This window comes from Amphiprion ocellaris, chromosome 2, assembly GCF_022539595.1.
Source record: "Amphiprion ocellaris isolate individual 3 ecotype Okinawa chromosome 2, ASM2253959v1, whole genome shotgun sequence".
NCBI lineage: Eukaryota > Metazoa > Chordata > Actinopteri > Pomacentridae > Amphiprion > Amphiprion ocellaris.
In genome coordinates, this window is record NC_072767.1 from 21,574,178 (window position 1) to 21,589,446 (window position 15,269).

Sequence of the window (15,269 nt, forward strand, 5' to 3'; positions counted from 1 at the left end):
TCAGTGAGCTTGTTGTTGTCCTCACATAGAAGCGCTCATCCTTACTCTATCTTTGAATCATGTACCTCTTGAATACCTCCTGAATTTGCTCTGTAGTCCCAGTTTCTGTGCTCCACTAAAAATGGTAACAAGCCAAAGTAATAACAGGAAATACTGGGTCATATTATCATGTTAATTTCCCATTTATTCGTATACAATGCATTCTCTGTCAGGTGTGTGATCAAATAAACGGAGCATTAGCCAAGTTTGAATGGTGTGGATGTAGCTATAGCTTCAGTAGATTTGGATTAGGGCTGCAACGATTCCTCGAGTTATTCGAGTAATTCGATTACTAAAATTCCTCGAGGCAAAATTCTGAGATTTCTGTTGCACAGCATCCAATTATTCGATTAATTAGCAGAATAATCGATAGAATACTCGATTACTAAAATAATCGATAACTGCAAACCTAAGGTGGATATAGAGTTTTTGTAAGCGACTATGTCCACATTATGCAGTGTAACAAATGTAGCTACACTGACGGAATCTGCCACTTTTCTAGAACTTAAGATTGAATTGGTCCCATGACTGAAGCCAAACACACTTTCTTTATGTTCAGCTTCAGACTCAGGTGACCATGATTGGGGATTCATTCATGTCTGCATTTCAGTGCTGTATGTCCATTTTTGTTGTTTGTTTTACTCTTTCACTTCTGTTTCATTTTGTCTCAACCTCCTGTCATGACTGACTTGCTGTCTCTAGTATGTAATTAATTGAGACTTATGTTTTTTGGCATGTTAAATTGTCACAAAATAAAACCCTTCAAAGTAAACATATTTGAATGAAAATACTCAAAAACCTACTATTTGTAGTTCATTACTTCCATCCCTGAAAAACAGAAACACATTATATGACAATATGACTAATTATGGCGTTAATTAACTCCATTTTTGCAATAATTGACAGCCTCATTAGCAGCTTTACACAGATGTGTAAAGCGATTCTGTTTCATTCCTCCAACACCCTCCTGGTACCCCAGTGACTTGGTTAGCTGTTACAGGCTCTCTCTTCTCTGTGTCTCTTCCTTATTCTCTCCTGTGTCCTCACTTTCTCCTCTCTGCTCTGTCCCAGCACACCTGGCACATCTATTTCAGGTGTGCCCTACTTCTACTTTGCCTTATCACACTTAGAAAAATCATCAGTTATACTTTTGCACAACTAAGAAAAATGAGCCACTCAGAGGTTTAATTCAGCACATTTATATAAAATCATATAATGTTCTTATTTTCCCCCCGATTGACCATATTTCCAGGTTTGAACCTGAGGCAAAGAGGAGTTATTACCAACAGATCTTTCCCTGTTCATCCGTCACTGTCACAGTATATCAAGTATCTTAAACATCTTTGGCCTGGCTTTAGCAAAAGAATGGCTTGGTTTGTTTTCATCTAAAAATTAAGGAGTCAGAATATATTATAATCAAAAGCCAAAGCATTGAACATACAAGATAGTTAAAACTCTTAGTTCATGGATGTGCATGTACATTTTTAGTTGTAGTGGTAATTGTAGCTGTTGGATTCTCGTGAACATCTGAATTGTGCAGCTTTTCTGCTGTGAATATACGAACAACAAATTTGAATTTACAGCTAAAATGTCCCCAGATTCACCTAAACTAATATGAAGTGTTACTTGTGTGCCTGCATGTTTACATATATATAACTGTTCTCCCACGCAGCCTGCTTTCACACACAAAAAGCTGTGTAATACAAATCAGCCCTTTAGTTAATTAGCCAGCACAACCACTTGGGAACAAGTCACACACAGAGCCTCATCTTGTTTGGCTGAAGAACATTCACAGCCGCTCACAAAGCCTCCTCATAGCATGCTGTCCTTTCCCATTAACTATATAAGAGCTGTGTTCATGGCCCACAGGGGGGAAACCCATCAGCTATAATTAAGTATGTCCTTAGGAAATTAAGGGGCTGCTAAATCTTTGGAATTTGTTTCTTCATCAGGATTGGTGCGGTGGGATTATTTCAGGAATTTGAATCACAGTTGATTTTACCCTTGAGAGATTATCCAAAATGTGAATCTGTTCTTTCATATGTGAGGGAGGATCTTTTTCAGCATGCTCTGAATTATTTGACTCTTTCTCAGTGTTTTCCCTGCCCCTTGGTAGTCAAAGATTCGGTTTCTCTTGAATTTCTCCGTAGAAAATATTCTTTGAGATCTCTCAGTCACCTGTCAGTCTCATTTTAGTGTCAGTTTAATTGCTAGATATGGAATTCCTGATTTAAAAAAATGAGCTATGTGAACTTTATTATTATATGCTGGTTTTGAGGGTTTGTGGTAAAGTGACAAATACAGGGACATTGTCCAATGTACCTGGTCAATGTAAGACAACAGCATACATAGAAAACAAATGAGGTGTCAATAGTGGGTCACAGCTTGTACTTGTCCTTAATTTTAGGTTAATCTGCCCCCCAGAAATTGCCACATTACAAGTTGGCATCATAAAATGTTTTGTTTTGTTCGACCAGAAGTCCCAAGTTTATGATATATGACACAAAAAAGCACAGATTCTATTCATGAAGCTAGAAACCAGCAAATGCTTTGATTTTTTTTTTCCCCTAAAAAAGTAGCTATAATGATTATTTGATTGGCCAAATAATTGTCTGTGAAGTAACAAGTCAATTATTTGGATAAGTGTTGCAGCTCAAGTGTACTGTAAGTAATGTCCTGCATGTATCATTATACTGCTACAGTGCTGTTTGTGGTTTTTCAGATATCACAAACCACTAATGTTTAATCATAGTTCTTTTTAGCAAGCTAAGATGGCCATTTGATTTGATGTAAAATTACATCTGATTGATTACAAAGTTCCTGTCTCCAAAGAAACACTAATTTTTTTTGAGGACTGCACTGTTTTAAGCAATTCTAGTTGTGTCCATTTGAGACACTGTTCATTTGTACCTCGACTGCTGCAATCCAGATTTATTTTGCTTGGGTTTTATTGGGTGCAAAACATTGCCACATAAGAATTCATTACTAAGGTTACCTGTAGAAGGATCTTTAATAATACTCCATCTCTCCTCCTACATCAGACTGTTTTCTCTCTCTGCAGTGGTGTGTAGGCCATAGAAAGTCAGTCTGCCTGCTATCCAGGGGGATTTAAATAAACTATTGTATTTCAAAGAACCACTTCAAAGCTCAGCAAACTGTTCAGTTCTGGCTGTACAGTATAGAATACAGTATTGTCTTCTATCTTCTCTCCTTAAAAGTGGCTTCATCTTTGCCTGCAGATTTAAGAGTGTGTGCACCGAAACACACAAAAGCACCGCCCAGTGGGTTTTTATTATTGCCTGCTTCTCAGTTTAATGACGCCAGCGTTGCTGCCCTCCCATCACTTTGAGTCATGTGGTTTTCTCTTGGGGTGAAGGACTATAAACACACACTGAAAATCTTTCTCCTTCCAGTGTTTCTCTGTTTTATCTCTCTCTTCTCTCATTTTATCTCTGCTCCCTACGTCCTTCCTTCTTTCCATGCTGTTGTTTTTTCTCAGTTGTTTGTCTCAGATCTGTTCAATGCAAAGTCCAACTAAGACCTAAGATAGATCAATATGACAGTTGCTAAATTTGTAATTGTCTTATGGTGTGTAGAAAAAAAGGGGAAGATAGTGAGGGAAATAGTTGAACTATTTAATGATTGTGTCGTTTGGGTGGGTAAAAATTAGTCGACCATTAGAGATTTGAGTTCCTGCAAAAAAATTACCTTTTTTTGTTTAATTGCCTGAACTAGCCAACAACAGACAACCTAGTTTGATCTATAAACCTTTCCTCTATTGAATTTTCAGAAAATAAACTATATCGTTGTACGTAATAACATCACAATTGCATACGTTATGACAGAAGATAGGTAAGTCTTTCCAGGAACTATCCATATTTTTATCTCTGCTCTTTCAGCACAGCAGGCAAAATTAAGCATCTTAGTCTTGCAGCGAGGAGTTTCCTCTGAACAGCCCGCTCAACAAATTGGTCTGCAGCCATCAGTGATAATAGGCTGCTGCTGCTACCTGCTGCCAACGTTATTGACACCTCTCTGCTGTGGGACTGTTCATTCTGCTCAACCTGCCCAGTCAGCAGAAAAAGTTTCTGTGAGTCAGCGAAACTCTCAGCAACACTGACAGACTGGTCAGTTGACTGCCTAGATGGTTTCATGATATAGTGTCTGACGCATGGGGTAGAGAATTTTCACCTCACTTTTGACAGCAGCCTGATAAGGCAGCTACATTATGTGGTATACCGAACTGGATCATATGCAGTATGTGCTTTGGTGATCCACTTACAGCTTGTCAAAATTGCTATGACAGAAAGCAAATTTTGCATCATTTACCTGTGACACTGTGATTATTGCCATTCAGTGAATAACTGTTGAGTCAGGCAACAAAATAGAATAAACAGAAAATCAGTAACTTTACTGTAGATACGTAGAAACGGTCAAAAAAATCAAGTCGCCTACAAAGACATGAGTGAAATTTGCCCAAAACCAGCTTCAGAAATGTCAAGGACAGTGAGACACTCTTGCGATTTCATATTAATTTACATTAATACCTGTGGATTTTAACTACCAGATTCATGTTGCTGTAGGTTAGGAGGTGCAATCGATGCTTGTGAGACAAACCCTACGTGGTTTTAATTTGGCAGCCATCCCTTTGAAATAGTCTTGTGCAACAATACAGTGCTCTCAGCCCTCCACTGCTACATTTGAAAGCTCCCTGCAAATACGCCAAGCACGGTCTGTGCTGGACAACATCACTATGTCAAAATGGTGACTCTGGGAATTGAATTTTATTTTGGGGATGAAGAAAAATTTGCAGGAGCCAAAACTGTTGAGATGTGCAGGATGGGGAGAGACACCACAAAACATAGCATTTTTAATGCATTGTGAGCAGGCATGTGTGGGGACAATGTCATGTGCCTCTATTCTGGTTGTTTACACCAAATGTTCTCCCCAAGAGGCCTCAGAACGTCGCAGTACAACTCGGTGCAACCCTGGGGGACAAATTTACGGTGCACAGTCCTGCGAATGTCAAAGCAAAAACATGGCGGGAGCACTGAGAACAGAATATTGCTGCACAAGAAGACCACTTTAAAGGGAATAGAGGCCAAATTTAAATCAGGCATAGTTTTTGCTTTTTATAGACTAAACTTCTTAAACACACCTTATACAATCGAGTATATTAAAGTAAATCTGCAAAGTCATACGAGCAGTAATCTAATACTAATATACCAAATGACCCAACAGTAATAAGCAGACTTATTTTATTATTATTATTATTATGAGATTATTTATTATTATTTATTATTTTACTGAGCACCCCTAAAAGAAGCCTCTTCAGGATGATGGGGCAGGATGATGTTTTTATGGTATTGTGAAGCTGAAGGACGTAAGACCCTTAAGAGAGTGAAGCTGAATGCGAAATACCACATTCCCTCAAAAAAAGTCTTATATCATTCGAAAAGGCAAAAAATCTGATTATAAGCAATAAGATCTAAACAGAACAATCATCAGCATGAATTAGATATGAGCAGATGTCCAGCGTGAAGTATGAAAACCTGAAATATGAACGTCATGAATCATATTAGCTATAGACTGTTGCAGTCCTTAAATGTAAGTAATAAGCCACATGCTGGTAGTTGGTAATAGCAGCAGTTCTTGATATTGTTTTGTCTGCAGAGCTTGAGCTGCCTTGTCTTTTCTCATTTGTTCTGTTCAGGTTTGCTCTGCTCAGTAGCTGCTTCACACAACTGAAGGACTGTATTACAGAGCAGGAATGTATTCAGACATCGGATCTGTTCAGACTGTAAAGGCAGATTTGACCATTAGCCAGAACTAAAGGCACAGTTCTAGATGTTGCCAGAGAATGAAGCACTGTATCTGAAAGCCTGAGCCAAGCTGAGCAACACTTTATGTTCCTGGTCTTACACACAGTATGTTAAAAATCTAGCCAAAAACAAGGAAGTATAGAAGTGTGTTGCACAAGCAGAGATGTTGCAAATGAACTAGTCCTTATAAGCTGAGACAGTGTCAAGTATGCAGCTTTGTTAAACTGAGTTAACTGCTGTCATGATGATGAATGATTTCATTTTCTGATGTAATAAAAAAACAATTGGTTACATTTGAAGATGTCAACCAGCTCAGTGCTCTACTTCATTCTATGTGCTGTCCTTCAAAACCAAGCTGGTAAGCAGTTCACACAGGTTATTTTGAGTAGCCAGAATGTATTCCCTGTTGATGTTACAGAATAGGTTTTGATGTTCATTTGTACTTGTCTCCCTCTGGTTTGCACCTCACTTTATGTGTGCGCTCTGAGTTACACAGTACAATCAGTCCTAGCACAGAATCTATCAAGTAAAGTCTACTATAATATACCAGTCTGTCTTTTTTGTGCCATCGGTCACCCTTTTTAGTACATTTTTTTAAAAAAGTAGAACATTTGAATACCTTTGTATGCTTCAGATTTATTCAGAATCAGATTTTGGTAGATATTTCAGGAGAACTGTCATGTTTCTAAAGCAGCTCATATATTTGAAGTTTGAAAAGCAGAAAGGTGATGAATGACAGACCAGTGAGCAGTGCAGTGATCCAGTCAGGTGAAGGAGAGATTCATGCCGATGACTGAGGAAAGCAAACAGCTGTCAGTCATCTATTATTCAACCTGTTTCAAAATGCCTAGTGAGTCTGACAATACCACAGTGAAAAAATGTCTAGATATTTAGATATAGACGATTTCCACCTTGTTTTGTGGATGAATTGTTTGTGGAAATTGATGGTAAAAGTTCAGGGGTTATGTTGCCGTAGTAGCTCATCCTCCTGTGATCAGCAGTATAACTCAGACAGCTGAGATGTGGAGAAAGATCTTTTATTTGTAGTAGAGAAGCAGCTGTGAAGAAGGCCCTCCAGTGCAGAGTGTGGCTCAACCCAGGTTTCTTCACTGTCTGTAATTAGTTTCATGCAAGCCAGAGGGAAAGTCTGAAGATGTGTCTAATTAGAATCAAGTGAGAGCTGTTAAAATAGACCCTACTCTGGAGAAACATAACATTCACACAGTTTTCATACAGGCATGCTCACATATACTACACGTAGTGAAACAATGACTAATGTGTTTCCGTTCTGTCGGTTATCTCAGTGCTGTCTGCTGTCGATAGAGCAGCAGCATAACAGTGAAGATGTTGTAGACTAGTGGTCATATAATCTTATCAGCCCCGTCCTCTTTACAGGTCTCTAAAACTTTTGAAACATTTCTGTTACTACAGAGAAAGGTGTAAAACCATAAAACTTGAGTGTTATCTTGAGTATTTTCACATTACCTGAGGGACATTATTTTTATAGCGGTATTTTTGAATCTCTAAGATCTTCAGCGTAGTTACAGTTTTTATGTGATCCGAGTAGCTATTCCACAACAAATGGATATCAGGCAACTACCAAGAGTAAACCAAAAATAATTCGCTCAACAGTGAACTTTTCAGCTACATGGAAACTGTTAGGCTTCAGATTTCATCTGTTGATGAAACAATGTAAATATGCTGTCAATTTAATTTATATTTTAATGAAAATAAATATTCAGCATCCCCATGCAAAGGCAATTACTGTGCCATGTACCAGGCTATTTAATGGATCCTGTAATGGACACTGCCTGAAGTAATGTCTAATAAAAACATCAGATGATCAGAACAGAACTGAACAGATACAAAATAAAACTGTTTCATTAAAATCAAGTGACAGCTTTGCTACTTAACAGTTCTCATCAAAAAGAGAACTGCCTAAAACAGGTTGTTTTTCTTTCAAACAGCAACAGTATGGTTGCTTTCCTTTGAATATTAGTAAGATATGCCAATTTTGTGTCTGTTCTTTTGATCATTCAGCATTTTGCACTGCTTTAATAAAAACATGATATAATAATCACGAGGTGCCATTTTTGACTGTAACACTGGTTTGTAGGACACCGAATTAATTGATCAAACATATAGCGTGGAATTTGTTAGCGATTTACTGTCAGAGTATTTGTAAAATTAATTCAATCATTTTTTTGGCAGAAAAATGCAGTAACAAAATATCTTAGTGTGTTGGTTTGGAATAAATTTGTAGGTGTCTGTGAGACTTTCTTCTCTGTGAGCCTGCAGTGTCTCTCTGCCAATCAGCAGAACTGAAAGATCTGACCTTTAGCTGAACCTAAAATGCTGAACTCTGCTAACGTGTTTGTTTTAAAGAACTTTACCAGGCCTTGGATTTGCACATGGGTATTTTTGGGGTTTGAATGAAGAATAATACGTTTTATCAGTTGCTATGTATTGATATCAGTTTTGCTTTGAGAAATGAAGCTGAAGATCAGAACACCTGTTTTTAAACTTTGTAAGGTTCAGTGGCTCCGATCATTTTGAGAGAAAACTAGGGATCGTGATCACTCCGTGGACCAGTGCAGCCATGTGATTTACAGAGATAAAAAGATAATTTCCTTGCTGCACCATCCCCCTGAACAAATTTGAGCAAATCCCCCACAGCCCTTATTGGTCCACCAAGTCTAAGACTTCATGAGAAAGTTGTCCAAGTACAGATTTTACACCTCACCATAAACCCCCTCCGGTCCTTTTTTCTCCTCTCCCATCATTCTCCTCATTGTCATGGTAATGGGCTCCATCATGCGTGACCAAAATGGTCAACTTAATTGATGAAAAAGAGATCAACAAGAGGGGAGAGAAGAGGGGGTTTGCATATATCAGACGTGAAGGATATTCATTCATTGAAGGCTTAAGGAATACATTAAGACACTTGAAGACTTGGAAGAAAGCTCTTGCGTATATGCTATCAGGTTGCCTGGCATGACTCAGTGTCTACAAGTTCCGGCTCCATCTGCTTGCTCAATCAACATCCTGCCATTCAACACACGAGTGGAGTTTTGTCTCAGTATTAGTAACAGACCTGTCAGTGTGGTCGCACTCTGGTAATACTCATCTCATTTATGTTGCACCTGCCAGTTTGAGGTATGCGTTCCTCTACAAGGAGCCACTCTAGAAAAAGAGATTTGATTTAACTGTTCTGTCTCCTTTAAGTATTTGACCTGTGGCAATAATTATCTTTAAGAAAGTTTTTCATTCATTTACATGGCATAATTAAATATTGATTGTTGTCAATCCCAGAATAAAACACCAAAGCTACTGCTCTGTCATTTTCAATACTTTCTGAATTTTCTATGCTGCCTGCACCCGTTCTCATTGATACTGAATACGTAAATCTTAAAACCAGGATGTAAATTTAGAATTTCATTTTTATCCAAGTAGAATGAATAGTTCCATGAAATAGCTGTCACTTTTGCCAAAGATTACTAAACCTGGAGTTAACAGTAAATTGCAGCTCTGTCTCCTGGAAATTACAAGTATTGCAGCCAACTTTTCATCCAATCAGTCACACATTAGTTTGGATGGGACTCGTTACCTTGGTACCTGAAAAAATGGAGAAAAAAAACTTCAGAGATGTTGTAAATGAATCGTATTTTAAACCAATCTATGAGATGTTTGGGGACTGAACCAGAAAGCACTCTGAAGTGTGTTCTGGGGTTTAAAACACACTTTCAAACACACTTGAGACAGCGGTGCCATCAGCAACAGTAATCCCCTCCAGCCATGCAGTGCAGGACAAATAAACTGGGATTGTAGTTGTTCAGCCACATTTTCCAGTACCTGATTCATAGATCGCAGGATAAAGAGATAATCAACATAGCTAAAATGTTTTATTTCTCCACTTTAACATTTAATGTGAAAGCTATGAGACCAGAAAAGAAGACGAACTGTCACTGATGGGTGAACAGATTCTGAAAACATGCTGTTTTTCAGGGCTAGTTTATTGCAGATAAGAGGTGGAGTACTTGAGGTAAACAGCTGGGGGAAACGTGTGAGACTGTTGGGATAAATATGGGATAATGATGCACATTTTCAGATGGTCTCTCCTTAGATCCATTCTAATGTTGCAATAATTGTAGCCAGTTCAGATTCAGACAGTGTGAAGTTTGCAAGACTAATGGAACCTACAACAAACCGTTCAAATGAAGACTGACTTGCAGCTTTGGGGGTGTCAAAGCTGGAAATTTTGGTAATGAGACAAACTGACACTAACCGTGGCGTGTTGTCAATTAGAAATTACTTCAGGCAGGTTACTGTATGATGATGGAGTCTTTGCATCTGCAAAATATAATGTACTAAGCAGTGGAGATAGTGTTGCAGTGAAGTTGTGGCATATCGCTCATGCCACAGAATGCTCATTTGTTTTTCAAATATTTGTCAAGGCATCTCACTGTTAACATTATCAACCTCTGTTTGCAAAACATTTTGAGCAGTATAACAGTCTATAGTCTGTGGACAAGCTCTCTTTGCATACAGCCAAAATAGTAGACTGCCAGCAGTGGTGGACAGGTGCTGTGTCTAGCTGTGGAGAGGCAGGTGAGGTGTGTGTGTTTTCAAGGCTTACGCTGGCAGCTCACCTTTCTGTAGCAAGCGTAGAGTTTCAACAGAAGGCATCTGCCAACTGCAGGGAAGGGACAAAACCTAAAAAGAGTAATCGTCACCCTTTTGAATAGAGGGGAGTGCTTACGGTAAACAACATTATACAACCTGCAGATGGCACAAACACTTCTTATACACGGCTAATAAAACAAAGCAATATCCCTTACAAAGACCTAGAGTAAATAGTGGGTGTTTCACTGTGTATATTCAGTATTAACTCGGTTTCAGTCCACTCTACAGAAAGTTATCTTAAAGCAGAGACAGATTTAATTCAGGCTGATGTACCTCAGTGACTCAGTGTTTCTCAGTCTTATCAAGTCTCGACCCCCAAGAATAATCAAGTTTGTGTTCAGTCTGGAACTTGGCTGCCTATGGGTGGAGTCTCTGTTGCCAGGCGACATCATCAACATACAGTGTCATGTGACATTTTGATAAGTGATTTGACATTCTGATAGGAGCATTAAAGTCAATTGTACGATAGTAGAGGTAGAAATCTACTCAGAGGTTGATGGACAAAGCTGGACAAGGTACAGACTAAACCCAAAAAGATGTCGCTGTGGAAGAAGTCACTTCAGTTCTTTAAGAAAAACAGAAGAACCAAAAAAATGTGACACGAAATCAGTCAAACCCTCTTCCACTCATCCTCTCCCTCCCCTTGTCCTAATCCAGTAATTAATAATAACAGATTATTCCAACGGGGGAGTAAAGGTTATTCTTGCACAGCTGTTGGCATAACTACCCCACTAAATATTTCCTGAAAGTGTGGAGGAGCACACTTTCCTCATGGAACTATTTAGAGTATGTGGAGTCATTCATATATTCAGTGATTTAATGATCTAAAGGGGGAGAGCTGTTCCTGCAGATTTTCAATGAAATGTAAACACACAAAATTGATCTATTTATTTACTGGGGCAGCCCAAAAAATCACAGGAGGCCAGATTGTATCAACATATTTTCTAAATTAAATCATGATCATACTTTGCTTATCTACTTAATGAAAAAAGTTTTTTTGTAAATACTTGCAGTGTCATGACAGACACTAGAAGGAGAAGCAGAGGTGTTGTATTCAATAACACTAACAAGAATAAGCTAGTTTCTAGGTTCTGATATTATTCATGCTGACCCACTGTGTTATTCTTTCCAGTCTTGCATGATTTAAATACAGTTTAAAAAACAGACGTATCGCAAGTCTTGAATATTGTTAGAACAAAACAAGCTTCTTGTTTACACCTTAAATAAACTTTTGACTGGCAGAGTTGATCTTTGTGGGATTGCTAAATGAAGCTACTTTGAGCTCCATGAGTTGGTTGAAAACTCTACATCTGACTTATTTCCATCTTACTAAAGCTAGAAACAAGAAACAGGGGTGATCTGTAAAATGGATTTGAAATTCAGGTGATGACTACATGCATGATATTCTGCCAAAAGGGTAAAAGATTCATGTCCCTGAGCCCCGACCTCAGTGGACAAGAACATCCGTCTTCTTAGAAATAAACTGTAAGTGAAACCATTTAGTACATAACATACAGAGAACATCAAGGTGACAATACTACACTAGCCTTGTTATGTTCTGCGATTGCTAATCAAAAAAGAAGAAAGGCAGTATTTTTTTGTAAGCCAGATACACAATGAAATATTAAATTAAGTACTCGATTACAGCCTATGTGCAGATTAAACTGCAAAATATTTTCTCAACTTATGGTTTGATCTATAGAGTGTTTACAATAAAATTGCCCGTCCCAAGTTTTTAAAACTCAAGAAAGCCATTTTTATAAACTTGTTTTTTGACAACAAACAGACCAAAACTCAAAGATGTTTAGTTTACTATCACATAACATCAAGTGAGGATTGTTTATTGAGTATTAGATTGATCAGCTGTTTTTTTCTTTTCTTGATTAAAGCTCTTGAAGCTTTATTAGAAAAAAAAAGCAACATTTCAACCCTTCTGGATACATAGATGCTTCTCTCTCTTTTATTGACATTATAAAACAGAATGGCCTGGAGGTAGTGACTGCCTTAAGCTGATGTCAGCAGTGATGCCTCAGCAACTGAGGTTTCTGGCTGTTTTCTGTCATCGACCTGTCTGAGATGCCTCTTAAAACAACTGTTTCCCTTCCTGACCGCTGGGAGTCGAGTGCTCAGTCTGTGTGCACGTGTGGTTATCGGTGACCCTTCCTTGGCATTCCTGCCATTCCCCTGGTACCTGGGAACTGGACTGTTCTCCTTCAGCCGGGTATTTTTAGGTCCTAAGAAGCAGCTGTCTGTGTGTCTGTCTGCACAGACAGCCCAGCCGTCTGTTGACTGGAAAATGTGGTAGTGAGGAGACGACAAAGCCTGTTTGTAATAGTCCTGCTGCCTCAGTCAGACACTTTCTGGGATTACAGAGACTTAAGCTAAAACAGGTGTAGTTTTGTGTAATTACAACAGTGATGGTATGAGGTGGTGATGTAGTCTGTTTTAAATCCACTCGCCTGCAAGGTAGGCAACTTGTCTTTCAACAACAGCCCAGCTCTGTGGTTTTCTCACTTTTTAATGATACTGAGTCACGTTGGTCCTGAGGTTTTTGTACTCACCGGTTCAACAGCAAAGAGCGAGATAAGAGCCAGTGGAGTGCAGCAACACTTCAGAGCCCCATTATTTGTAGTAGCCGAGTCTGACATCTCAGCATAAACTGTGCTCTGTTCAATTCATTCCCCTAAATGTTATCACAATTCTCATTTGTACCAAAAGCAACTAAATGCCAAATGCTCCAAAGAGAGAGGAACACCGTTGGTCCTTCGGTTTTGTGATATTTACCAAACCATCATTTAGACAATTGCTCATGAGATACCAAACACAACAACAGATCATGTTGATATTGATCAGTCATAGTGTAATGATAAAGTGTGTCCTCTCTTCTTTTGGAGCAGGTACTGAAGATAAGTACCAAAAAGCACTCAGATGCCAGTTTCTAAACAAAACTGGCACTAATGGGCAAACAATACTGTCTTCTAAAATTAGTTAATACCATGATTGAGGGAATCCTACATTAGCACTATTTTTAGACAACCAATTTAGTTTTTTCTCATGATGTTTGCCGTGTTGTGGTGAAAAAAAATAAATGACCGACAAATTAATTTTCAAAAGTGATAGCAGAACACAGTGTGTGTAATAGTAATAAATCAGTGGCGTGTGAATGTGCAGTGCTGCAGTGTTGAAAGTAAAAACAATCACAGAACAAAACCAAACTAAAGAACAAGAAAAATGGGGAGCTTGGAGACGGCTGATTTTAAATGCATTGTTGATGAACTGACCAGTTACATTCATACATAGTCATAAGACAGAAAACCCAAACTCTAATCAAAGCAGAAGGATGAATGTCAGCAGTCAATGGGACATGTTTAAAATACACCCACATACTACTGACAAAGCACATTTACTGCTCATTTGCTCTTAATTTTAATGATGATATTTACTTATTTTAGCATAAGTATTGATGAGTTCTCATAATCTTTCTCTTCTCTGTGGATCCTCCAAACACAAATATGCTGCGATGGCAAGATATAATTAATAGCCAAGGAGACAGGAAATGACAAAAGAGATGACGTGAGAGAGACACTGAATGAAGTCATCATATACTACATTTTTAAAATACATATTTTGGTTAGATGTGAAATGGTGATAATGGTCTATTTACCTCATGCACTGATGACCAGCCAGTATATCATTTTGTAGTCTATGACAGACTATATTTTGCTAAATAGCATATAAGGTTGAACAAGACTTGGTCCTGGGGAATATTTGTTTAAACCAGTAAAGCTTTGTAATTATGATGCTGAGAAACAAAACAATTATTTTTTATTATGACTATAACTCATATGCCAATTACACACGTTTAGCTCTCATTTAGTCAATAATATATCAGATAATATAATTAATATATCAGTACACACACTAATATTACACATTACCCTAACCCTTATCTTTGTCTTAGAATTGGTCGTCAAAGGTTCCCAAATTTAAACAGATTTCATTTTTACTGTAACCTAAGTGTTTGTTGAACCTAGAAAAATGTAATGTGTCTCAAACTCAAACAAGCGTGATACTGAAGTGGTAACTGACATCACTCTTTTTAACTTGATCATGTTGGTTTGCTGTTTCTCGATTTGATGCTAACAGAAAGTGTGTGTGTGATTTATTTGTATCTTGGCAGGGGGAGAAAAATGCTGGCTTTGACGTGCTCTATCACAACATGAAGCATGGCCAGCTGGCAACCAAGGAGCTCGCCGAGTTTGTCCGCGAGAGGTAAGGTTTGTGTGTATTTGTGAATATCTGTGTGGGAGGTGGTGCGAGTGATGGGACACAGGTGGAGAAATTCTCCATTCTTGATTCCGTATACTTGGAAAGCAAGATGAGAGATTGTGCCAAGGTTGGGTGAAATGCTCAGGGATTATAAATGAACTGTTTAGGATTTCATCTCTGGCTGTTTCTAACAAGGTTTTGATGATTTATTCAGTTTTAAAGTCTTGTCAGCAGAATGCAGATTGTGGAGTGAACATATACACAAGTCTCTCTTTGTTTGAACTGCTTTAGTCGTATCTTCCCTCCAACCTTTGACTTCTGTCCTCACTAACGTGCTACTTTAGAGATGCACTGATTCTCCAGCACGTAAGCCTGAACTCTGGATGGGATGTTCTCTGAGTTGCCTGCAGTAGTCACATATATAATTTCTATGTGTTCCAACCGCTGGAGTTAAAG

The 15,269-nt window shown here is 38.3% G+C and overlaps 1 protein-coding gene across 6 annotated transcripts in view; it reads left to right on the forward strand.

Moving 5' to 3' along the window:
• fcho1 (FCH and mu domain containing endocytic adaptor 1) overlaps positions 1-15,269 on the forward strand; it is a 70,093-nt gene that overhangs the window by 18,397 nt on the left and 36,427 nt on the right. For all 6 annotated transcript variants that reach the window (XM_023293940.2, XM_023293941.2, XM_023293939.3 and 3 more), the window contains one exon: positions 14,725-14,816. In XM_023293940.2, the coding sequence (XP_023149708.1) occupies positions 14,725-14,816 (92 nt within the window). The remainder of the gene's footprint in view (positions 1-14,724; positions 14,817-15,269) is intronic.